This window comes from Rhinolophus ferrumequinum, chromosome X (genome assembly GCF_004115265.2).
Source record: "Rhinolophus ferrumequinum isolate MPI-CBG mRhiFer1 chromosome X, mRhiFer1_v1.p, whole genome shotgun sequence".
NCBI lineage: Eukaryota > Metazoa > Chordata > Mammalia > Chiroptera > Rhinolophidae > Rhinolophus > Rhinolophus ferrumequinum.
Window position 1 is genome coordinate 4,727,217 of NC_046284.1, and position 27,487 is coordinate 4,754,703.

General features: G+C 38.9%; 1 protein-coding gene across 4 annotated transcripts in view; it reads left to right on the plus strand.

Moving 5' to 3' along the window:
- The window catches only part of EDA2R (ectodysplasin A2 receptor), an 81,626-nt gene that overhangs the window by 39,221 nt on the left and 14,918 nt on the right, over positions 1 to 27,487 (plus strand). For 2 of the 4 annotated variants that reach the window (XM_033109567.1, XM_033109585.1), the window contains exons 1-3: positions 2,582 to 2,634; positions 15,820 to 15,889; positions 16,759 to 16,855. In XM_033109567.1, coding sequence (XP_032965458.1) covers positions 16,769 to 16,855 — 87 coding nt within the window. In that variant the 5' untranslated portion in view covers positions 2,582 to 2,634; positions 15,820 to 15,889; positions 16,759 to 16,768. Of the gene's footprint in view, positions 1 to 2,581; positions 2,635 to 15,819; positions 15,890 to 16,758; positions 16,856 to 27,487 lie in introns of those variants that run through there. The other 2 variants (XM_033109577.1, XM_033109594.1) reach the window with 2 other exon arrangements.

The window sequence follows — 27,487 nt, forward strand, 5'->3', positions numbered from 1 at the left end:
CCTTGATACCACATATCATACCTTCACAATCTTAACTCCACAATCTCTCCTGCTTCCATTCCCTGTTTTCATCACCATAGATCATCCCCTTATTACTTCTTGCCTTAATCATAACAATAATCTACTAATTACGTAGTATCTACCACCAGCCTTTACTCCACCAATCCATTTCCTACCCTGCAGGCACACCCATCTTCTTGAACTCTAGGACCTGGAGTATCCTTTGAGCACCTACTATATACTACTTGGTTTATAAACATTAGCTCATTTCGCAGTTACAACATCATGAAGAAAGTATAATTAGCCTCTATCTGCAGATGGGACAACTGAGGCTCAGAGAGGGTTAGTCTTCTACTGACGAGCCAACAGCTAGTAGATGTTAGAGCCAGAGTTGGAATAGAGGTCTCTGGATTCTAGAGTCTGTATTCCCTCCAGCTGCCTCCCTGAACATTTATCCATTGTATGATAAATATGGACCCAAGGGAATGATGACAACACATACTTTTGTAACATTTTCCATATGCCAGGCACTGTTATATACATTAATTCATTCAATCCTCAAAGCAACTCTATGAAATAGGTACTACTGTTATCTCCATTTTAGAGATGAGGAAATTGGAGTACAAAGAAGTTGAAAAAGTTGCCTAAGGCCCCACAAGGGCCCAGGGAAGTTGCACAGCCAAGATTTGAAGGTAGGCTCTCTGATTCCTGTGTGCTTAGAATGCATATATAATAATAGATGTTATTCTAGACCATTGCTATTGTAAGTATAGTTGGTGGTTCAGCAGCATCAGTATCAACTCATGATTTGTTTGAAAGCCAGAGTCTTGGCCCCACACCAGAGCTACTGAATCAGAATTTGTGCTTTAATGAGATCCCTGGGTGATTTGTGTGCACATAGACGTGTCAGAAGCACTGCTCTAGAGTTTCAAGGTCATCTAGTCCAGCAGTCTCTTCAGGGACAGGGCAGGCTGAAGAGGTTCATAGGATAGCTATTTTTATTTAAGTCTCAACAGATGACATCAGAGGGCCCTAAAGTGCTTGTATTTGTTTGTTTGATTGTTTAAATTAAATAAACACTGATATGTTAGAATATCCCAGACACTGTTCTAAGCTCCTTATATACATTAAGACTGTTTTGTATATTAACTCATGTAATCCTCAAAACAATTTTATGAGGAAGGGATTATTATTGTTCCCATTTTACAAATGAGGTTAGTGAACCATAGAGCATTGAAGTAACTTGCCCAAGGTCATGCAGCTAGTAGGAGCAGCCCCAGGATTCCAGCCGAGGCGTTTCTCCTCCTTCTGGGCCTGAGCCCACACTAGCATTCTAAGAGGCCACATTCTGGTCACAGATTTAACCAGGGAGCATATGTGGTGTTCACTCAGGACCTATTCAGAGTTACCTCAGGGCCTATTCAGCATTTTTTTCCTGTGAAAGGATTTGGAGCCCCTGTACTGAGACCCCAGCCTAAACTCCTAGCATACAGCTTTTGCCCATACCAGGTTGGGCCCCCCAGAGTCTGATCATGTAACATTGTCTGGTCCCCTTCCCCATGCCTTGGCTCAAACTTTCCTTTCCCTCTACCCATAATGCTATTTGCTTCTCTATGTTTTTTGTCCCCCACTTCCCACCCCCAAATGCTCTATTGAAGAGCATTTGACTTGCCTGGCTTCTCTCTCTCCTTCCTCCCTCTCTCCCTTCTCTCCCTCCCTCCCTTCCTCCGTCTCTTCCTTCTCCCTGCCACTCACTGCCCTTCAAGCCTTTACCCCACAATTTGACCCTTCATTCAATTCTGTGTGCTGTTCTCTGATTATCTAGTCTGTCTTATCTCCCCACTACCTCTGCAGATTCTTCAAGGTCAGGGCCTACTAACATTCCAGGACTTCTTCACTGCAGCCTCTGAGATCATACACTCATAAACTCCCAGACTGTCATTGCTGGAAGAGCCCTTAGAGACTATCTAGTCTGATCCCTTCTTTGTACAGAGACTCTGGGGCCCAGACACGGTGATTTCACAATCCAGTTCTCCTTGATTTTTAGCAGTCTTTCCTCTGCTGTATATCTCCTCTCCTCCTCCTGTCCAAATCCTACCTACCCTTCTGAGTGTAATAGTATAAAAAAAAGGCAGGGCCAGAGCTGGGAAGTGGCTTTTCCATGAGTCTGAAAATGGTTACTTTTCCAACACTAAGTTTCCCTATCTAACTCCAAGCCTGCTAACTTTGAGGAGCTGAGCTGCATCCTACTGTGAAATAGTCACAGGAAATGGAATCTGCAAGGTGCCTCCAACCACGTGACCTCAGACTAGGCAGGGCCTGACTCTCTGCCCATCCCCCTCTCACCCCGGCTTCAACTCTGAAGCTTTTCAGTTCCTGCCATAGGAATGGCTTGGTCACTGATTGCTCCTCCCCTTTTCTGCTGTCCCCACAGTGTCCATTTCAGGGGCAGCACTTGTTTGCATAGCCGTGCCTAGACACTCGAGCAGTCCAATAGCTGCCTCAGGAGCCTCATGGAGGCGGAGAAGTAGGCGTAACATGAAAGGAAAAGAGGACGGGTTTGGGCTGTTGTTGCTACACGTGGATGTGCAATGAGTCTGAGAGGAGCTTTGATTACAAAGGATTTCATCTACTGTAAGTGTGGTATGCAGGCTGGGGGCTGAAGGGTGGGAGCTTGGTGGGATGTCTGGCCTGTGCTGAGGTACATTTGTCCAGGAATTCTGTTGCTGGAGCAAGATCTATCGATCCATCCACTTACAGGGTGAGTATGGGAACACCCCTTGGCATAGGAAGGCAGCTCAGACGTGTGGAAAATAGGGGTGGAAGTTTGGGATCATTTGGATGACCCTGTTAAGGCGCTACAAAGTCAGAATGTCTGGGAAGGCATCCCGTGGCCATCTGTCAGTACACCTATCTGTATCCAGAGGTTCCTGTTTACAGTGACTGGGACCTGGGCTAATGCCCCGATGGCCTTGGCAGCCAGTTCCTCCTTGTGTAGGCTTTTTACTGGACTCTCATGGCTTCTGGGAACATGCCTGGACACATTCAGCCACTCTGAGCATCTGAGCTTGGGAGATAAGGAAGAGAAGGAGTCTGAGAGCTTAGGGGAGGGAGGGAAGGAGGGGTTAGATCAGACATGTGAAGCATCCCGAGGGAAGTTTAGCTGCCAGCCCACCCACATGGCCGTTGGGCAAGTCAGGGCTTGTGTAAAGAGCATACAGGCTCTATTTGGGGGCTTTCAGTCTGCCCTCTCACCCACCCGACTGGGTTTCACTTGATCCCTCACTCTTGATGCTAAGCCCAGGGCAGTGATATTTTGATCCTGCCTTACCCCAAACACTGGCCAAAGCTGGGGCAGCTGTGAAAACTGGGGGACAAGAAGAGACCCGTCAGAAACTAGGCTGGGAAAGCAGAGACTACAAGGTCTGGTTTGGACAGGTGTTAGCATGTTATGCAGGGTGGCTAAGATAGGAAGTAAGGGGCATCTTCTCCTACATAATTCTCCTGTTCCTTCCTTCACCCCAACATATCTTCAATTCAACATAACAGACTCACTGAGCACCTACTCTGTGCCACCACTGTGTGAGACAGAGAGATGCTTAAGACATAGGTTGTGCCCACTGAGACCTGGCACTCTCATCATGGGTATAAGAACAAACAAATATAACACAAGATAGGTCTTAAAGGTTCAGTCAAAATGCTTTGAGGTTATCAAGTAAGGATCATATCAGGTTGAGCCAGGGAAAATCAGAAAGGGCTTTGTGATTGTTTGTTTTTTAACATTGTAACACCTTTCTGGGCTCCAGAGCCAGACTTCGTGTGTTCAAATCCTATTCCCACCGTTTATAAACTGTGTGACACTGGACAAGTAGAATTACTTCCCCCTCTCTGAAGTCTGATTTACTCTAGGCTAAAATGGAGATAATAATAGAGCTTACTTCATCATGTTTTTGTGAGGATTAAATTAGATAATCCATGTAAAATACTTGCACACACTTAGCACAGTGGCTGGACCAAAATAAGCACTCAATAAATGTTAAGTATTATTATTATTTAAGATGGACCATGAAACACAGATAGGATTTCAACAGGTGGAGATAGGAGAGAAGGCAGTCCAAGCAGAGAAAACAACAAGAACAACTGTTTGGAGGCAGGGGAGCTCAGGGCATGTGAAAAGAACCGCAGCTGAACTGGATTTTAGAGTACAATTAGGGGAAAATGTGGAAGTTAAAGTTGCCATGGTTAGATTCGTGGCAAACTGGAAGATTTTTGGATCCTAGATTTTCTGTTTGATTCGGCAGACAGTGGAAAGCCATTGAAAGTTTCTGAGCTAAAGAAAAAAGTCAAATCTGTGTTTCAGGAAGAATAATCTGGTAAACATGAATCAGCTGGATTAAAATAGGGAAAGATGAGAGGTGGATAAACCAGATGCAGGGAGGGGATATGACCCTGGAACTGAGGTGGTGACTGTTAGACTAGAAAGAAGGCAATGAATTTAACAAGGCGTTAAAAAAGTTGAATCTGTAGAATTTAGAAGTAGATTAATTATATGAGATTGAAAAAGGAATGAGAGAATCAGAATCTCTTGGAACTGGCTTAGACTTTGAAAGGTGTGCATTCCTATCCCACTTCCATCCATGTCTGTGGATAGTGCGATACAAAGGATATCCACTTTCTGAATTAGACACAGCTGTGTATAAATCCTGAGTCTGCTGCTTACCTGCTATTGGTGATTCTAAGCATATTATTTGTCATTCCCAACCAAGATTTCATTTCCATATGGCATTTAGAAATATGTGTAGGGAGTGTGAATTTTTATTTTTTGCAAAAAACTGAGGTACTACTATATTTAGTGCCAACCAGTTTGATACGACAAAGAATTTTTCCTCCCACCCACTTATAATACTAGTAGTAGGCCCAATGAGAAATACTGCACATCTCTGAGCCTCAGTTTTCTATTTTGAAAAACAGGGAGAGTAGTACTCATGTCATAGTGTTGTTGGGAGGATTAAAAGAAATAATTCCTGTAAAGTATCTAGCACAATTATCTGTCATATAGTAAGCTGTCATGAATTATAATGTTTTTTCACCCTAATTGACTTTACCCTAAAACATTCTTGATAGTCTCTGCCTTGAAAACTTCCAGAAGAAGTGTGCTTGCTAATCTCTGAGAGAGTCCCTTCCCTTCATGGAAAGCCTTGACTCTTCAAAAGTTCTTCCTTTTGTTAAACTGAACTCAGTCTCCCTGTGGCTTCCACCCAGAGATCCTAATCATTTTCCCTGGGGCTGTTCAGAGCAGTCTTCTCTTTCTCTTTCATGATAGTTCTTTAGAGATCTGAAGACTGGAGACCAGATCTTCCTGCATCTTCCATTCCCAGGTCAAATAGCCCAGCTCTTCCACCATTTCTCATATGGCGTGATGTCAAGTCAAGTAAGACTGAGGTTTTGAGCTTTATAAATTGGGGCAATGGTTATGACTTCAAAGTGATGGGAAACACTGCAGAAGGAACAGGATGGGTGAATGTCACAAGTTGCTCTGTAATTTATTATTTCTTAAGTTCCTACTTTAGGCCAGGTACTTTTAAATCCATCATCTCACTGACTCCTCACCCCAACTAGGAAGGTGTAGGTGTTCTTCTCTGAATCGTACAAGTGACCAAACAGGCCCAGAGTAAATGAAAGTTGCTGGATGGAGATCGCTTAGTTATTAAGTAAGCCAAAACTGGGAACCAGATTTTTCTTACTTCACAGCTCTTTGGTTTAAGGTACAGGCTGAGCAATTAGGCTAACTGGCACTAGAGAAGGGGATAAGAGGAGAATGGATCCTCTAATTACCTTACATTAATTATTCCTTCTTTGAAGGAACTCATTTAGAGAAACTCTTGAAGGGGGACAAAAGTCCCTAGTCCCAGAGGAGAGTAAATGATACCTCTCCACCTAGGAACACAAGCCAGGCCAAAAACCCACCTTTAGATATCTTATTGATGTGCTCCACTTGAATTCCTTCTGCAGAGAGTCAGGCATCTTTTGGATCCATTACTTAGAGCTGAAGCTTGTATTGAAGCAGAAGCTATTTTTCTCTGCTTTCTTTCTGGAAAACAGTTCATCTCATCCATCAATTCTTTTCTTGGGTGCTTAACAAGAAGGATGTGAGTCCATTTCACTATCAGTCTGTAAAATGGAAGGAATATTATTCTGTGCTCATGGGAGATACGAAGATGGATATATTTTGTCTTGGATTAGAATTAAATGTGGATGTTTTCTATGTTTCTGACAAGTCCAAATATAGAATTTCCTTGTAACATATATGGTGGAATCAAAGAGTAAAATGTTTTCATACTCAGGGTGTTCTTAGTCATCATGTGGATAAGCCAAAACGAGTGGGCAGTACTACTTTCCTTCCATGGGTCACCTCGCCCTGAACCAGCCCACTCTTTGGAATTGTTCCTGTTGAGGGTAAAATAAGCCAAGATTATGTTCTGGGAGTACAGCAAAAAGAGAGAGAAGCTACAGCCTTGGTAATATACACATTGAGTAATCAGCCCTGAACTTGGGCCTACCCCTTTCTTTAATTATGGGAAACAGACAAGCCAGTGGACCCTGGATTCTAGTCCTGGATCTGCCACTGATAACTGCGTTATTTTTGGAAAATTCTATATCCCCTCTCTGGGCCTCAGTTTTCCCATTGGGATCATCAGGGAATAGGGTTAGGTTATCTTGAAGAATCCTTTTGGGATTCTATGATAATATGTTTCCAATTATCTGATGGTTTGAAGGTTTAACCTGTTTCTGAAGAGGAGAAAAAATAAACAATAATGAAATGAGGTGTCTTGTGAATTCTGAGGTTGATGTTATTGAAAGAGTTCAAGTAGAGCTGGACGGTATTTCTTTTTGGACAACAGGAAGTTGGGACTAGTGAGTTTTAAACTCCTTTCTATGTCCAAGATTGTAGGATTCTGTGAATTTTCTTACAGAATATGCACCTACATCTGAGATCATAGCCTTCTTATTATATCAGTTTCACCTTTCCCCCACTACCCTGCCAGGTCTTGTACATTTTTTTTTATCCCCCTTGGGCATCCTAAAAAAATGCAAGGAATATTTTAGTATCAGTACTCATCCTCTACAGGCAGGCTTCATTCTATAGACTGATTCTCCCATTAGTGGTCCTGAGCTATGCTTGTAAATCCCCATCCATTTGTATGTATATTTCTTTAGGATATTTCATTCCCTGGCCTATGAGGAAAAGATAGTGTACTTCATAGATTTTAAATTGCTATGGGAGGAAAGGCACTATTCTTATTGACATCTTCAGAGAAATACAGCTATTCCATATTGCTTGGTAAATTGGACAGGATGGACAGAATGTGGAGCAAGACCAAAAAAAAAAAAAACATTAATAGAAGTCAGAAATCAGTGCATATGACTGTTTTATCCAGTCTCCAGCCCTGTAAAAAGGAAGGAAGAAAAGGAAGGGAAGGGAAGAGAAAGGGAAAGGGAAAAGAAGAGAAAAGAAAAGAAAAAAGTAAAGAAGGAAAGAAAGACCATGAATTCAATTCCTAGCTGGGACAACTCAGCCAAAACATAACCTCCTTGAGAAGTCAATGAATATCGACTCTCAGTGCTGCTGGTGGGGTAACTACTTTTTGATGATACCATAATTTCATGGTATCTTGTGGTTGTTGGTACATGAATAAATGACTCACTTTAGCTAGGACCACAGTGGAGCAAACCATGGCTTTCAGGTATTGGCTGTGTTCGTCTGGCCCATGGCTTGTCTCCAGTGTCCTTTGTTCCCCAGTTCTGAGTGGGATGGTAACAAGAGTCATAGCAACACTTCACATGTGTAGCACAATCCAGAATTTCCAGAGGACTCTCACATGCATGATCTCATTTTTCCCTTGAACATCATCCAGGGGAGTTTCTGTGCCTTTGCTCCCACTTGGGAAGACCGTTTCAGCAATAATTAAAAGGATATTTTCCCATCATAATCAGCCCAAAGTTTGCTGTTTTAATTCCATCCCATTTGCTTTATTAATTATATCTCTATGTTCTTGGCTACACAGTCTTTTCTCTCCTCCCTTTCACAATTCTTTCTCAGCCGTTGCCAGACACTAACCAAGTATTTATATACTTTTTAGCTCTTTGTCCGCCTCAATTTATAGTCTTTTAAGTTATGTTTTTCTTCTTAGGTTTGTACTTTTTTGTTGTGAATATGTGTGCTCACACATGTTTTGAAGGAGAAAGAATTTAACTCATATGGTTAGCATTTGCTTTTGGCTGAATGGAAATGGCCCGGTTCAATTGGCTGTTAATTGTATCTGTACAGTGACAATTGCTGTTTTTTTAATGATCTAATTGGTTTTATTGAAAGATTCACAAATTGAGCAGTATCCCATCTGTTACATAGGTTCTCAGTCTCAACGTGGCTTCTTTTGTATGTCCTTAGTTGTAGGACTTTGGTTTAGACTTCAGGTGATTCTCAATGATGATTGTTCTGTAGTTTGGTTGTAATTTTGATGTGGTCCTGAGAGGAGGCGAGCACAGGGTTTATTTACTCTGCCATCTTGACAGGAAACTGACAATTGCTTTTTAACAAGTATTTTTTTCTTTTCCTACCCCAGCATCTTTATTCTTGCTAAGGCATTATCTGTTGCTCTGTATACTCAAATAAATGACAAGGTAAATAGGTGAAGCTTCTTTAATTTTGCACTGCTTCATTCATTCTCCTCTGTTGATATACTAATCCTGACGTTACTGGAGCAGATGTTGCTATCGCTAACAGTTGAAATTCTTCAGCCACTTTGGAAATGGAAAGAGAAACTTGTTAAAAACTGTAATAACCACCTGTGGTTTCTGAATTATTTCTATTATTATTATAATATGCTTGAACATTAAAAGACAATTAACTTTTATCACATGCCTACAAAATAAAATAAAAATAATGCATTCCCACTCCACATCCCTGTACCAAAAACCCCTACTTCTTAAAACTTTGTCCTGCACTACCCTATCCAGGTTCTAGTCTTTCTGACGTCCCCCTTCTTGGTTGCTGCTGGCTGTCCTTCCTCTTCTAGCTTCAGATATGGATGTCCCTCAATGTTCTGTTCTTGGCATTTTTCTTTGCTCATCTAAACCTCTGCCATGATTTATCTTGGCCAGTGGTTCTCAACCTCCCAGAGGTTTTGATGTAATGGTCTAGGGCAGGGGTGTCCAAACTTTTTTCAACATTTTTCACCAAGGGCCATATGCGGTAAAATACACAAACAGCCGGGCCACTCACTCGAGGTGAAGTACGTATGGCCTCACCTGGTTTATTTAAGTAAACTAAATATATTTTTGGAATTTGCTGCGGGCCAATTAAAAATGGATTGTGGGTCGCAGTTGGCCCGCTGACCGCAGTTTGGACACCCCTGCTCTAGGGTATAGGTATTCTTTCAAAGTTCCCCATATGATTCTGATGTGCATCCATGACCTGGTTTTCTATGCTTTGACTTATGTCTAGTCCCAACCTATGTTCTACATATTTTAATTGCCTGGTGGGCACCACCACTGACATGTTCCTCTGTCCCTTCCAACTCTACATACTTAAAATAATTTGAAAAACTGCATATATTGTCTTTTTTTTTTTTCTAACAAGCAACTTCTCTTTCGCACTCTTCATGGCCCCAATGTTCTCTTGGTTTTCCAGGCAGGAAACCTCAGAATCTTCTCTGACTCATATCTTTCCCTTGGCTCTCACATACATGGAATTGTAAAGTCCTATTGACTTTCTTTGTAAGGTCTGTATCTCCTACCATCACTTCCTTTCTATTTCTGTTGCTACCACCTTTGTCCTGGCCTTTATCTCCTAAAGCTTGGGCAGTAACTCTGTCTAGGCATTCTTGAAAGCAAAGTCAGATTACAATTCAGAAAATACCTTTTAGCCAACATAAAATATTACTGAAGAAAAACCAAATTTCACTGACAGGCTAGGAGGACCGTCATTCCCTATTTTAGAGTCTACTACTGCTTTGGAAAGCACATTACACTCATGGATCTTAAAGTACCTGTGAATTCTGGTTTTCTTTCTTACTAGTTGAATAAATTTAGGGAAATCTTTTCTCTTCGAGCCTGTTTTTAAAAATCTGTTAATTGGTGATAATAATCCCTGGCTTACTCCTAGGGTTATTGTAAGGATCCATTGAACTAACTGACATGAAACCTTTTAAAAACTATGAAACCTTTCACTCAGTCAGAAGATTATTACCTTCATTTTGTATCTTTTTACCATTCACTCATCCAACAAATATTTATTTACTACCTATTATGTGCGAGGCATTGTTTTAAGCACAGGGGATGAAGTAGTGAACACTATATTCTAGTCGGGAAGGAACAGGCAATAAAGAAGTAAATAAGACATTTAGTATATCAGATGGTCATAAGTGCTATTGAGAAGGATGAAATAGGAAAAGGGGATAGAGAATATGAAAGTTGCAGTTTTAAAAGAGTAGTTAGAGAAGGCTCACTAAGACAATGGTATAAGAAGAAAGAAATGAAGGAAATGAGGGTGGTAGCCATGTGGATATCTGGGGAAAAAGCTTGCCTCAATGAGGGGACAGCAGGTGTGAAGGCCTTAAGGTGGGAGCATTGTTAGTAAGTTTGAGGAATAGCAAGAAAACCAGCGTATCTGGGGTTAAGAGAATAAGAGGAAGAGTAGTAGACCATGGGATCTAAGAGGCAATGCATTAAGGGGAGGTAGGCAGATCATCTAGGGCAGGGGTGTCCAAACTGCGGCCCGCGGGCCAACTGCGGCCCGCAATCCATTTTTAATTGGACTGCAGCAAATTCCAAAAATAGATTTACTTTACTTAAATAAACCAGGTGAGGCAATCCGTACTTCACCTCGAGTGAGTGGCCTGGCTGTTTGTGTATTTTACCGCATACGGCCCTTGGTGAAAAACGTTGAAAAAGGTTTGGACATCCCTGATCTAGGGCCTCATTGACCATTATTAGATCTTCAGTTTTATTGAGTAAAGTGGAGAGCCATCGATGTATTTTGAGATTGGAAATGACATGATCTAATGTTTTAAAAGAACCACTCAGCCCCTTTATCTTTATTGCTCATTTTTTCTAGAGGGAAAAGAAATGGGTAGAACCCAGGTTAATCCCTCACCAAGTTCCCTCTGAATGCGGGAGAACAGAAAAATTCTTTTTCTAACTGTAACTTATATTTAGACAAAACAGACAAGAGCCAAAAAGAGCCCTTAAAACAGTGATTTTCAAAGTTGGCTGTACATGAGAATCACCTGGTGAACTTTAAAATTCCAAAGATTCAGGTTACACCTCTGACTAATTACATCAGAATCTCAGGAAAGGCACCCAAGTATCAGTGTTTTGGAAGCTCCCAAGTTGTAGTCTATAGTGCGAACCACTATAGACAAATGAGGACCTTGAGTCCACCACTGGGGAGGAACATGCTTCAGATGGCAAAAATGGGCCTGGGACCACTCACCACATTGAGGCATGCAAAATTCACAAATACTGGGGCAGAAAGAAGGTAAGCTGTTTGATTGTTTGGAAGCAGGTTACAGGCAAGACACAGCCGGGCTAGAAGTGGACCTGGGCCAGGCCAGGAAAGGGAAAGTTGAGCCAGCACAAATAATAAAGCAACATCTAGATTATAGGCCAAACATCTGTAAATGACGAAGGCACTGTACAGATTAGAAGCTTGCTTTTTCAAAGAAAGTAGTGTTTTCAAGGCCAGGCTGAGCAGCTACTTTTGAGTTTTGCCAATCCTGGGCACGTGGGGTACTGAGTCGGCTCACAGAAGAGGAATGGGCAGGGCGTGGACCAGCTGCTGTCTTCCTCACCCTCTTTAATCCCACACCTCCTGCACTGCCCAGGCAAAGCAAATATCTTCCCTGAAGTCCTAAATTCTTAATTTAGCCCTGTCATCCTGTCCTGCCCACCCGTCCTAGATAGAGAGTGTATGTTTCACCCCACAGGCATGTGCAAGTTGAGAAGAGCAGCAGCCACAAGTTGCAGCCAGAGGCAGCTGCCTGGCAGCAGCCTGAGTACCTTACATCCAGCAGAAACTTGGTCAACATCAGTAATTCAGGGCACAATGAGCTAATGGGGTGATTATAATTAATGCCAGCCTCATTGCTTCTCGTCTTCCCTGTTTACTGTCATTCTTACTCTTCTAGGTTGTTTTTTTTTTTTATTGGGGGGTGGGGTAGGAATGAGGACAGGTGGATGGGCAGGGAGAGCAGCCACACGACAGAGACAGATGAAATAAGGACACAGTCTAGTAATTTTGCCATTTGTCAGCCCCTCTGTTTAAACCCAAACAGCACTTACTAGATATATTTGGGTTAAAAGTTGCATGAAAAAAAAATCACTGTTGGAGGCATATATAGGGATATTCATAGTAGCTTTTTTTTTTAAGTGGATTATTTTTATTTTTTAAAATTTTTATTGGGGAATATTGGGGAGCAGTGTGTTTCTCCAGGGCCCATCAGCTCCAAGTCGTTGCCCTTCAGTTTGGTTGTGGAGGACGCAGCTCAGCTCCAAGTCCAGTCGCCGTTTTCAATCTTTAGTTGCAGGGGGCATAGCCCACCATCCCATGTGGGAATTCAACCAGCAATCTTGCTGTTGAAAGCTCTCACTCTAACCAACTGAGCCATCCAACTGCCCCCATAGTAGCTTTTTTAAAAGATTTATTTTGGGGTTAACTTACGCAATGTCTATTGGAATAATACGGGGTAGTTCACAGTATTAAAGAAAAAGATGAAGAACTAGCTTTTGAAAAAATGAAGTATGATTCACATCCCATAAAATTCACCTTTGAAAAGTGTACAATTCATTGGTTTTTAGCATATTCACAAAGTTGTACAATCGTGAGCACTCTCTACTCCCAGACACTAAACTGAAACTCATACACATTAAGCAGGCATTCTTCATTCTCTCCTTGCCCCAGCTCCTGACAACTACTTGTCTATTTTCTGTCTCTATGAATTGCCTATTCTGGACATTTCCTTTAAATTGACTCAAACAATATGTGTCCTTTTGTGTCTGGCTTCTTTCACTTAAGATTATATTTTCAAGGTTCATCCATATTGTAGCATGTATCAAGTACTTCATTTCTTTTTCTGGTTGAATAACATTTCATTGTATGGATAGACACCATTTTGTTTACATTCATTAGTTGATAGCTATGTGGAAATCCTGGGTCACATGGTAACTCTATGTTTAAACATTTTGAGGAACTGCAAAACAATTTTCCCAAGTGTAAACCATTTTACATTCTCACCAGCAATATGTGAGGGTCCCAATTTCTCCACATCCTTGTCAACACTTAATCACCCCCCATTTTTTCCTTATTATAGTCACCCTAGTGGGTGTGAAGTGGGATTTCCTTGTGATTTTGATTTGTACTCCCCTAATTGCTAATGATATTGAGTACCTTTTCACGTGTATTGGCCAATTATGTATCTTCCTGGAGTAATGTATATTCAAATACTTTGCCCATTTTAATTGGGTTATTTGTCTTTTTTACTGCTGAGTTATAAAATTTCTCTATATATTCTACATATAAATCTCTATGATATAGTTTTTTTCTTCCATTGCGTGGGTTGTCTTTTTATTTTCTTGATAGTGTCCTTTGAAGTGCAAAAGTTTAAAATTTTGCCCTTAAGTACAATTCGTCTTTTTTTCTTTTGTTTGTGCTTTTGGTGTTGTATCTAAAAAAGGGAGGCATTGCCTAATCCAAGGTCACAAAGATTTATACCTATATTATAAGAAAATAAATCTAAAAAGTATTAAAATGTTTATTTTCTTTTAATAAACTCTTCTAAATGTTTTATAGTTTCATCTTTTACATTTAGGGCTTTCGTCCATTTTGAGTTCATTTTGTATATGGTGTGATGTAAGGGTCCAATTTGAATGTTCTTATAATGTGGATAGCCATTTGTCACAATATCTTTTTTGAAAAGCCTATTCTTCTCCCATTCAATTGTCTTGGCACACTTTTTGAAAGTCACTTGACCATAGTATAGCAACTTTATTTATAATGGCCACAAATTGGACATAGCCCAATGTTCACCAAACAAAAATGTATAAATATATTATGGAATAGCCATACAATAGGATGCTATACAGCAATGGTAAGGAACAAATTTTGCTATACACGCACAATGGATAAATCTCACAGGCATTACATTGAGCAAAGAAAGCCAGAAACAAAAAATTGCTCTCGTATGAATCCAATTTATATGTGATGTTCAATGACAGGTAAAACTAAAAATGGTGACAAAAGTCAGAATATAAATTACTTAGGTAAGGGGGATGGTATTAACTGGGAAGGGGCATGAGAGATCCTGCTAAGGTAATGGAAAGGTTCTGTATCTTTATCTGGATAGTGTTTATATGAGTGTAATCCTATGTAAAAAATGTATTGACCTGTCTATATTGCTGACTTATCCAGAAGTTTGGAGTATTCAGCCACATCCTCTGTGACACTTTAGAAGGGTATCTAGATGCAATTATGGGACACCTCAGAGTAGCTTTAATTATTCCCTTCAAATGAAAAGGTGGTTATGTCTGCCACAGCGCAATGCTGACCACAGGGAAGAATTTGACATACTCATAAGGTCTGAGTGTGTCCCTGAATAATGACAGTTAACCATTAGTAGACAATTCTACACATATGCACTGACTTCTTCATTACAAGCCAGAATCTATGTGGTTTTGTTCTCTTTAAGAAAAGTAATTTGTTAAGCTTACAATGAAAGACAATTTAATTTGTATGCTTTCGATAAATAGTTTGACAAGAAAGAAGGGGAATAGCCCTCTATTCATGCCCTAGGTCATGATATGGAGATTTGGCAATGAGCCAACCTTGCCCAGACGTAGATTTCAAAACGAGGGCTAGAGGTGTGTGTTAAGATTCATGACATATGAAAATTATTAGATGGATGGGGCTCTGGAAACCACACAAAATAGGGTGTCTCAGACACCCAAAGGCTAGAAGCAGCTGCTATGGAGATTTCAGATGCCTATGTCAGGAGCTTATCTCCAGGGCATGGCTGCTCTTTGGCTCCTGCCAATGTTTTTCTGTTTTTGTAGGCAAGAAAAGAATACAGGGGAGTTGTTCAGACCAGTATGCTGGCCCTGTGCCCATGACACTTAATTCTCTTGTCGTGAGGGCTATGAGACCACTGCTGGTTTTTTGTCCTTAATGAGGAGGGTGTTTAGGGAAGGGAGCATACATACTGAGGCTGACACTATAGGCCAGTGATCTAAACAACACAGTAGGAGGCATCTTCAGCTTGTACAAAATGGATTGTGTAGTCCACTGAATCAAGCAATGGGAAACAATGTCCTAGTTGATGGTGGGAAAAGGTGCATTCAAACAAGCATGCCAACCAGGGTGACTTACTCCATTGCCGTTGGGGAGTTTTGAGGGGAAGGGCGATGGCCTCTCAATGTCCACATGTAAACTATTCTTTTTTTCTGACTGGAAGTACACTCTTAGAACTTTCAGTACTTTGAGAAGCCAACTAAGATTCATCTTGGTATACGGTTAAGGAGTGAGCAAAATAACCTCACTCCACCTTTCTCTTTGAGCAGTACAAATACCGTGTATCAATTACTTGAGTCTCCCTCATTAAAATTCATCTTTGCAGAGAATTATCTCTCTGCATACTTAACTCTGCCTTATTTTGCATAGCTTTTCAAAGCCTTCAGAGTAGTCTGATGGATCTTACTTGGCTCATTTAATTCTCCCAAGAGGTATATAAGGTGGATGAGGAACATTTACTGTCCCCTTTTTTTCAGATTAAGTAACTGAGGCCAGAAAACATTAAGTGACTCATCCAAGGTCATAGGTTCAAAGAAGAAGAGCCAGGTAAGTTGACCAGCCATCTCATGTTGCCGGATACTTTCCCAGTTTTAGCACTGGAAGTCCCATGTCCTAGGGAAGCCTATTATTACTTAGCAAACCTGGATGATTGGTTACCCTATAGCCAGAATTGGAACTCATATCTCAGACCAATACTAGTGCTACTGCCCTATGCTGTCTGTATTCCAAGAGCTGTTATCTGAGTAGTGTTTCCTCTCCTCTACTACACCTTAGTGCACCAGGACATTTATTCATACTCCCTTTCCACTCTGCATAGGACAGAAGAAGAGCAGTTAGTGATCCTTAAAGGTACTTAAGACAGTTTTGGCAAAAGAGAACCATGCTTCAGCTTTCTCAGCCACAAAAGAAAGATGATAATCCCTATACTGCTTTCCTCACATGAATGTTGTGTGGAACAAATAATATTGGATGTGAAAGTGCTTTCTAAACTGTTAATAGCTGGCCATATGTGAGACATTGTCGTTATTCTCTACTCCCCTAAGCAAAAGGCAGCTTCTTCTCTTATTCTCTTTCCAGTTCACCAAGTGGTATAGCCACTAACTGTGTGAACTTAGGCGAATTCCTTGGCCTCTGCCTCAGTTTCCTCATATACAAACTGTGGATAATAATAATCCCAGCTATCATTGTTTTAAGGATTTAATGAATGATTGCATGTAAAACATTTTTTAAAGTTCCTGGCAGATGGTCAGGACTATATAATCATTAGCTATTTTAGGTTGGTTTTCTCAACCCCTCTAAATCAGAGCCAGAGACTAGATTGAGCACAAGTCACATACACCAAGTGACATGGAAGCTACTACTTACCTTGCAATTTCTTTTCACTAGCTCCAGTTTTTTGTATTCTGTACCCACAGCCCTTCCTTCATGGATTGCAAAGAAAATGAGTACTGGGATCAATGGGGACGGTGTGTCACCTGCCAACTGTGTGGGCCTGGACAAGAGCTCTCCAAGGTAAGTTTCCCTGGTCAGGAGAGTTTTTTCTGTTACATCTTAGGAACCATCCTGGCAATTAAGAGGGTCCAAGATTAGGAGAATCAGCTCCACTTGTGGCTAATCCTGTTCTGCAGGCAAAACACAGAATCCGAAGATTGTGACAATAGCAGTCACAGCACCAGCAAGAAGTCAGCTTGGCAAGACCAGGATTAGAGGAGGGTTCCATGCGATAATGGGGTATCTCAAGAGGAGATGTGGAGTGCAGAGGCCTAAGAAGACTATTTGGCATTAGAGAAATTTGTCAAATAAAGCAGGGCCCACCCACTTGGGCTTCAGGAACCAGATATCAGGTGTTGGGAATGGGAAAGAGAGAAGAAATAAGAAGGCTTAGGTGTGGCCTCTGTCCTAGAGGGACTGGGCCACTGAGGAAGTGTTCAACGGAGAATTAAAGGATGGGGAACTGTGGAAGGTCTAGAATCTCAGTTAATGGTAAGGGTCAGAACAAAATGACTGGCAAGGCAGGCACTTTATGCTTAGCCTTGGCTTGCGAAGATGGAAGTCCCTGTTGGTCCCAGAATCTGGGGATGGTGTTAAATTTTGGCTATGGTTGGGGCCAGATAATCTGGGGGCAGACAGCCAACAGATGTTTTCTGTACATCTTATTTTCTATAGTCATTCATTAATTCAGCCATCATTATTGAACACCTTCAAACTGGCAGGCATGGTTGCAGCCACAGTGCATATGGCAAAACAGACTAAAACTTTTGCCCTCATTGATCTTACCCTTTAATTAGGGAAACAAACACTGAATGAGATATATACATAGATAAATGAAGGACTTAGATATGGAGGTATGATGAAAATTAAATTAGGGTGATCTGATAACAGAGTAACTGGGTGGCAATGTTAGATATGGTAGCTGGAGAAGGCCTCTCTAAGGAGGTGCCTTCTGGGGAAAGGATACAACTCATGCAGTGTCCCAAGGTGAGAATGAACTAGGCATATTCGAGGAAGAGGAAGAAGGTTAGTGCAGCCAATGTGTGGTGAGCGAGAGGGAAGGTAGTACACAGTGAGATCACAGAGGGAGGTGTGGGCCAAACCATGTACAGTCTTGAAGTCTCTGATGAGAATTTTTAATTTCTTTCTAAGTCCACCAGGAACCCTTTAGAAGGTTTGGGGCAGAAGAGTGACCTAATCCTCTGGCTGAAAGAAAATATAGCAATTATTTAGCCTACCTCCTTCCCACCTCCCTATTTCACAGATGAAGAGACTGAGACTCAGAGATCTCAACAGATACAAGCACTAGCTCTAATTTGAACTCTTTACATATAACACTCTGTACCACAGTGGGGTACCCACGAGGCTGATAAGGGATCCCAGGACCAAGGAAAGATCTCAGATGTTAGGTCATGCTGGACATTAGGGTGGACCTGAGGAATAATAAGCTGCTTGCCTTGACAAAATCTATTTTAAATATCACATTGATCTTTGTGATGAAAAGTCTTGCCACTCCCATAAAAACAATCTCGTAGAAATGATCCTGTCATGTACATGGTTGTTACCTGTAAAGCTGTCCATATTTACAAATCTGAATTTCTCCAAGGGAGAAAATAGGTCTATCTGTCAAACTGCTGTTACCAAACTCTCAAAAAGTAGCTCACGAGGAAATGTACATTTGTCTGAGTACCTCTGTGATTGCCATTTATTTCAGCATCACTAAAAAGCTCCAAGAAAATTGCAATACCGTGTTCCTTCAAAAGCTTTATATATAAACAGCTTATACTTGTCTCGCACTCTGTACCTCATAAAGAGCTTTCATGTGCATTATCTCATTTGACTCTCAGTCCCACCAAGAAGGTATTATCAGTCCCATAGGTTTTAGATGAGGAAACTAAGACTCAAAGAAGATTTGTGATTTGCTCAAAGTCTTAGTGGTTCAGTAAAAGTAAATATGAGCCAGATACACACAAATTTGAGTTCCAGCTTTGTTATGGGCAAATTAGTTCATCTCTGACTCAATTGGGATGTACTAAGTTAAAAGTAACATAAAACTTAACAGCTTGAACCATAAACACATGTATTTATGTAATGAAATCTGGAGGGAGGGAGCCTTGTGGTTGATTGGGCATATCAACAGCTTCATCAAGGTCCCAGGCTCTTTTTAGCCATTATCTTGGGCACCTTGCTGTTTTGTCCTCATGCTAGTGGCCTCTTGGTTGTCACAACTCAAAGCATCACATCTTTAAACTACAGTCAAAGTCAGGAATAAGGGGCAGGAATAAAGTAGCTTGACTTATATTAGGGAAGAAATATTTTCATAGAAGCTCCCAGCAAACTTCCCCTTATGTCTTATGGGTGCTGTAAGTATTTTTACACTGCTAGGAAGGAGGTTAGAGAATCAATACCTGCCAAATGGAAATGGGGTTGCAATTAAGACCAATCAAGAATCAGTTGTTGAGGCTGGTCCCCTTGCCACCCAGAATGAAATCAATGTTCTGTTAGTAAAAGAGAAAAAAAATGGGCAATGACTTTTGGATAAGCAGATAACAGCATCTGACATAGCCTTGTTTTTATAGTTACTTTTACTTAGTTTAAAAGTACACTCATAGCCAGTATTGTAAAATCTATGTACGACATCAGAGGGGTAGTAGACTTGTGGAGGTTATCACTTTATGAGGGGTGAAAATGTCTAATCATTATGTTGTTTTGTACACCTGAAACTAATTAAAAAGTTTAAATAAATAAATATCCAGTAGGAAAAAAATAAATAAAAGTACACTCATGAATTGTAAACATCACTGCAAATAATTTTTTACAGAAAATCAACACTATTTCCTCAGGACATATTTCTAGAAGTATAATTATCAAGCTAAATTATGTATACAATTTTAAGATTCTTGAAATATATTATCAGATAATACTTCTGATTTTTACTACTTTCTATTATAATTACATTTATTTTCAACAGAGCATGGAATTCTTATATCCCAAAAGCCTAACCACACATGAATAAATGCATGTTTTTGTCATCCATTAATTTTATGCCTCCCTCGGTAACATTTAATTACTAATTTATGAGAACTTTGTGAAAAATGTTTCACTCTTTAATAGGGAAAAATCCCAGTATTTTTTTGTTTGTCTATTTGCATTTCCAATTTTGTGAACTGTTTCTCATTGCTTGTTTTTCTGTTTTATTCATTGTTTATTGTTCCTTCTTCACTCATGTGAGGGTAGAGAGACATAGCAGAATCCAAAGTATTTTTAGAATATTTTATATAATATATAAGATTTTTTTAAATCAGAAATGGTTTTGAATTTTATTTTATCATCTTTTGACTATTTCATACATTTTCCTTTTGACATATTAATTTGATGACATCTATTAATACATTTCAAAAATTAATATATCTTACAATACCAACATAAACCATTTTTGATTGTAGTTTTGAGTTAAACACCCTCTATGTTCTATAAATTAATATTTTGTTTATAATAAATAAATACTATTATAGCACTATCAGCATCAAACTTTGTATCATAATTGTACTAGCTTGGTAAAATTGATTAAGAAGATCAAGGGGTTGCCACTTTATGAGGGGTATAAAAGTCTAACTATTACATTGTTTTGTACACCTGAAACTAATTTAAAAAAATCAGTGTTTTTCTGGGTATAAAACCAGTTACTAGCAAAAGAATTTTTAGGGCTTTGATTTTTTAGAAGAATTTATTTTGCCTCCAAATTAGGAAAGGGGATTCTCAATATAGTTTTTCTGTGTTTTTCTTTTTTTAATAAAAGTTTATTGAGGTGACAATGGTTAGTAGTTACATAGGTTTTATGTGTACAATTCTGTAATACATCAACTATATATCACATTGTCTGTTCACCACCCAGAGTCAGTCCTCCTTCCATCACCATATATTTGATCCTGTTTACCCTCATCTACCATCCCCTACCCACTTACCCTCTGGTAACCACTAAACTATTGTCTGTGTATATGAGTTTTTGTTTCTTTCTTTCTTTGTCTTGTTCCTTTGTTGCTTTCAGTTTTATATCCTGCATATCAGTGAAATCATATGCTTCTCGACTTTTTCTGTCTGACTTATTTTGTTTAGCATAATAATCTCAAGATCCATCCATGTTGTTGCAAATGGCACTATTTCATCTTTTCTTATGGCAGAATAGTATTCCATTGTGTATATATACCACAACTTCTTTATCCAATTATCAAAGGACACTTCGGTTGTTTCCATGTCTTGGCCACCGTAAACAAAGCTGCAATGAACATCGGGGCACATATATCTTTATGGATAAATGTTTTCAGATTTTTTTGGTAGATACCCAGGAGAGTGATTGCTGGGTCATATGGTAATTCTATTCTCAATTTTTTGAAGAACCTCCATATTGCCTTCCACAGTGGCTGCACCAATCTGCATTCCCACCAACAATGTATGAGGTCTCCTTTTTCTCCACAGCCTCTCCAACACTTGTTATTATTTGTCTTGTTGATGACAGCCATTCTAACTGGGGTGAGGTGATATCTCATTGTGATTTTTATTTGCGTTTCTCTGAGGATTAGTGATATTGAGCATCTTTTCATATGTCTATTGGCCATCTGTATGTCCTCTTTGGAAAAATGTCTATTCAGGTGCTTTGCCCATTTTTTAATTGGATTGTCTGTTTTCTGTTGTTGTTGAGTTTTTCATGATAATTTGTTCCCTTTTAATTTGTTAAGAAATGAGTCATCCATTTATTCAAAAAATAATTATTGAGGACAGTTTGGGAGTGTTTATTTTTATCCAATATGCAAAACTCTGCCTTTGTTACTTAGACCATGTATATTTAAGGTTATTATTGATATGTTAGAGCTTATGTCTGCTATTTTATTATTATTGTTGTTTGTTTTCCATTTCTTGTTCCTCTGTTTGTCTTTTCTTGCCTTCCTGCAGGTTACTTGAACATTTTTTTAGGGTTCCATCTTGACTTATTTGTAGTGGTTTTGTATAGTTTTCTTAGAGGTCATTCTGGGTATTCCAATACACACGTACATGTGCCTTCACACTTCACTGATAGGAACATTTTACCATTTTGAGAACATTACTTCCATTAATGTTCCTTTACTTTCTCCACTTTTAAATACTATTCTCTTGATTATCAGATACTGTTGTGATTTTTCTTTTAATCATTAAACATGATTTATAAAACTCATGAGGACAGTTTATTAAATATAGCCCATAATTTGTGCTATCCCAGTGTCTTTTATTCCTTCTTGATGCTCCAAAATTCTTTCATCCTTTTATCATTTCTTTTCTGATTGCAATGTTCTTTCTGTTTGAAAATCTCTCTTTAGCCTTTGCTAAAGGATAGATCTCTATTACGAAAAAATTCCTTTAGTTTTCCTTTGCCTTAGAATGTCTTTATTTCCTGTTCATCTCTGAAGGATAATTTCACTGGATATAGAATTTGCACTTGTGACAATTCTTTTTTTTATCAGTATTTCAAAAATTTCAGATTTCTATCCCTTCAGATAGAAGCCCACTGTCATTTTAATTGGTGTTGTCTTTAGGTAATGTCATTTCTTTCTGGCTATTTCCAATAATTTTTTCATTGCCTTTGGTTTTCGGAAATTTCATTATAATGTATATTGGTTTACATTTCTTTGAATTTATTCTACTTGGGATTTGCTCATCCTCTTGCGTCTGTAGGCCTTTGGCAAACTGTGAAATTTTCAGCCTTCATTTCTTTGAAAACATTTTCAGAGATATATTCTTTTCTTTTTCTTTTAGTGAGACTCTGACGATACAAATATTTGATCTTTTATTATTATCCCACAGCTCTATATGGCTTTATTCATTTTATTTTCAATCTATTTTCTCCCTGTTGTTCAGACTGCATAAATTCTATTGTTCTGTCTTCAAGTTCACTGATTCTATCATTTGTCATCTCCTCTCTACTATTGAGCCCTTTGAGTGAATTTTTTTGTTTTATTTTATTTTTATAATTTTGATCTGAAATTGTATATTCTTATAACTTCTATTTCTTTGCTGAGATTTTCTAATTTATCTTGTTTCAAGATAAGTTGTAATTGGTTTTTGAAACATTTTATGATGGCTGCTTTAAAATACTTGTCACGTGATTTAAACATATTATTCATCTAAGTGTTGCTGTCAGTTGATTGTCTTTTCTCATTCATGTTGTTGTTTTCCTGATTCTTGTTATGACAGGAGATTTTTATTTTTATATCTTAGACATTTTGTCAATTATTTTAGGTGATTCAAGATTCTATTTAAATCTTTTATTTTAGCAGGCAGTCACCTGTTTAGCTTTAGTACACAGGTCCTGGCCTACTATTTTGAGTGTGGTTCTAATGACAATTTTCAGGACCTTTGTGGTATGATTTAGATCTGTGTGGTTTATCTGGTGCTGCCATGGCTCTCACTCCTGTGTGCTGGTGCTGCCTGAGGGGTGGCCAGGTCACTGGTTCATCTAAATTGAATTGGAAGGAAGTCTCTGAGTTGTGGAGAGGAAGAGTACTTCCCAGCCCAGACTGCTTGTTGTGGTAGGATGCTCCTTGCCAGTGCACCATAGTCACCTGTCTCTAAGTGTGGGATTAGAGTCTCAGACTCATAGGACAAAGAAGCTTCTTGGGCTGGGCATTTGTTGATCTTCCTTGCTGGTACCCCCTACAACCTGGTGTCTCTGGTTGTGGATGCGGAGTCTCAGGGCCTCAGGGAAGAGGCTTCCCAGGCTGGGCCACTTGCTGTGACACAACCATCTGTACCTTAGTTTGCTTATTTTGAAACATAGATAATAATGCATAACTTATAGAGTTTTACAGAGAATAAATAAGAATGTAAGTTCATGAGGGCAGGAATTTTGGTCTAATTGACTCAATTATTTAGTCACAACATCCAGAATAGTTGCTCAGTAAATATTTTCTGAAATAATGAACTAATGAATAAAATAAAGAGAAGTGCCTGACACATGGTTGATTCTCAAAAATGCAAGCAGTTAGTTCCCATTGTTCTCTTCTCCAGCAAGTGAACAAGTGAGGAGTCAGGCTCAGGTACTGTCCTCTAATTCCAATACTCTTGATAATTTAAAAACAAATTGCCTCCCATGAGAACAATGCCTAATGTTCATTGAGGACTTACTATGTGCCAGGCATGATGACAGCATGTTACATACACACAGACGCGCGCACACACACACACACACACACACACAGAAAGAGAGAGAGAGAGAGAGAGAGAGAGATTCTCTCATTCATTTTATATTATTTTGTTTCATTTAATTTTTTGTGGATGGCTTTATTTCAATTTGTTATTGTTTTATAATTATGTGAAATACTTACATTCTTCCAAAGTCAAATTTATAAAACAAAGCATATTCAAAAATTCTAACTTCTATCTTCGTAGCATCCAACCTATTCCTTCCTTCCCCTTGTAGGTAATTCCCCTCCTGACCATGTTTTAAATGCTTAGTTTTATGGTATATCGTTCTTTTGTTTCTTTGTGTAATATAGGCAGGTATATGTGAATGTATGTGTATATATACTTGAACCAAGATTACCCCTACTTTTAAGATAAATGATAGCATGCTCTTCTCTACTTTAATTTTTTCACTTAACAATATGTCCAGGAGAACATTCCATTGCATTATGTATAGATAGCCCTCATTTCTTTTTACATCTGCAAAATACTCCATCATGTATCTCCCACAGTTTATTCAACCAGTCTCCTCTTGATGGACAATTTAGCTATTACAAATAGTGCTGCATGGAGGAATAGTGCTCATGTGCCCGCGCAGCCAGGAGGGCTCGCCCTGAGGGCGAAGGGCGAGGAGATTGAGAAAAGACACAGAGACAGGAAAGCTGCGATTGGGAGGTCCACCGTCCACGGATGGCAGAGCAGTGGCACAGTCTTTATTTCACACACAGTTTATATACAGTCTTAGAGCAGTTGTCTATACAAACAAGTATTAGTAGAACAAGCAGGTATCAGTAGAACATTTTGTTTTGTATATTGGCAAGTTTGTATGTCTGTGGCTGCATTAGTGTTATCTTGTACTTTCTGGGAAGATGTTGAGGCAAAGCTTCCCATGGGAATGACCTTGCAGGTTGCAAGGCCCTTGTCAGCTTACAGCGCGCTCCCTACACTCATGCATGTACCTTTTTGTATCTTTGTCGTTGTAATGTGGGATAGATTTCTAAAGGTATGATTGCTGGGTTAAACAGTGAATGCTTATGTAATTTGTTAGATATTGCCAAATTTCCCTCTACAGGGTCTGTACTGTTTTATATCACCTCCAACAATATACGTGTTCCCCACAGTCTTACCAACAGAGTATGTTGTCAAACTTTTGGATTTTTGCCAGTCTAATAGGTTAAAAATGATACTTCAATATAGTTTTATATTTCATTTCCCTCATTATGAGTGAGATTGAGTATCTTTCATCTGGTTAAGAACCATTAATGTTTCTTTTTCTATGAAGTCTGCGTTTAGTGTTCTATAGTGTTGCTTTTTTAAAAAAATTACCAGTTCTATATATTAGGAATATTAATCTTTATTCTGTGATATAAGATGCATCACATTTACCCCATTTTGTCATAGTCCTTTGATTTTGCTTATGAATCTTTTACCCTGTAAAACTTTTTAAACATTTTTTATGGAAGTAAATTAAATTAATCTATTTTTCCCTTATTGTTTTTGGACTTTGAGTATAGTTAAGAAAGATTTCTCTACACCCAGAATAAAAAGGAATTCACATATGCATTTTTTCAGGTTTTCATTTTTTATATTTAAAATCTTTTATATTTAAAATCTTTTATATTTAAAATTTTTTATATTTAAAATCTTTTATATTTAAAATCCATTTAGAATTTATTATGGTGCATAGTGTGAGAAATGGACCATATTTTATTGTTTTTCACATGGCTATCCAGTTATCCAGCATGACCCATTGAAAAAGCCAGCTTTTCCCCATTGATTTGAGATGTTCCTTCATTCATTTGGTCAGCTCATTTAATCTTAACAGATCTTTGATGTACGTAGCATTATCTCTGATCTGATTGACAAGAAAATTCAAGCCCACTTAGTTTCCTGAGGTCACATGGCTTGTCACAATGGTAGAGATGGACATTAAAGCTAGGTCACCTTGACCCTGGAAACAGGGATTTGTATCACTAGAGTGTATTTTCTAACACTTTGATCTTTAGTCCACCCTGTAAAACAGATATGGCATCTGTCACCATTCCAATGCTGCATATAAAGTAGCAGAGGCTCCAAAATCCATTGCCGTACCCACAAAACCCAGATTTTGAGTAGAATGGCCAGCACTCGTGTCAGGTACGCCCCACCACCACCATCACCAATGAGGCCTTTCAGATCTCTGGTATCCAGCAGAGAGTTGGGTTTTGGTAGATGAGATCATTCCAAATGGGGCTGTAAGGCATTTACTAAGGCAAAAATGGGCAAGCAAAGGCATAGAATGGCTGGAGTCTTTAGTAGCTGGCTGATGCTCTCTTTTATTAACCCCTTGGAAAGTGTAGCTTATCTGGTATTGCTTCATTTAGTTCCTCTAACAGATAAATACTAAAAATTTAGTGATTATTAAAGATTAAAGGTTTATTACTCACTCTAGTAAACTCCAATCAGTGGTGGGGAATGGGAAGATTCTTCTCTGTCCTTTAAGGACCCAGACTTATGGAGGGTGTGTCATTTTCCTAACAGTTTTATTGAAATATAGCTAACGTATCATATACTTAACCTATTTAAAGTACATAATTCAATTGGTTTTGGTACACTGAATTATTAATTTCAAAAACTGTAGTAAAATATAAAACATAAAATTTTGCTATTTTAACCATTTTTAATATGCAATTCAGTGGCACCGATCACATTTACAATGTGAAACCATCACCTCTATATAATCCTAAGACCTTTTCATCACCCCAAACAGAAACTGTATCCATAAAACAATATCTCCCTCAATCACTCTTGCCGCAGCCTCTGGTAATCTCAATTATACTTTCTGTCTATGAGTTTGATTAGCCTATATATTTCATATAAGTGGAATCATGCAATATTTTTCCATTTGTGTCTGGTTTATTGCACTTAGCATAATGTTTTCAATGTTCATTTCTATTGTAGCATGTATCAGAACTTCATTCCTTTTTATGGTTGAACAATACTCCATTGAATGTACATACTGTATCCATTCATCTATTGATGGACACTTGGATTGTTTCCACCTTTTGACAGTTGTGAGTAATGAACATTGGTGTACAAGTATCTGTTTGAATCCCTACTTCAATTCTTTCAGGTATATAACTAGGAGTGGAATAGTTGGGTTATATGGCAGTTCTATGTTTAGCTATTTAAAGAATGGCCAGACTGTATTACTCAATATCTTATACCATTTTACATTTCTAGCAATAATGCTCAAGGATACCAAGTCCTAAACATCCCCACCAACATTTATTTTTTATTTTTTTGTTTTTTAAAGCCATTTGAGTTTCAGGTGTACAACATAGTGATTAGACAGTTATATGAATTATGAAGTGATCAACCCGGCAACTCTAGTAGCCATCCGACATTATATAGTTATGACAATATTACCTGAAACTAACATAATGTGAACTGTAATTGAAA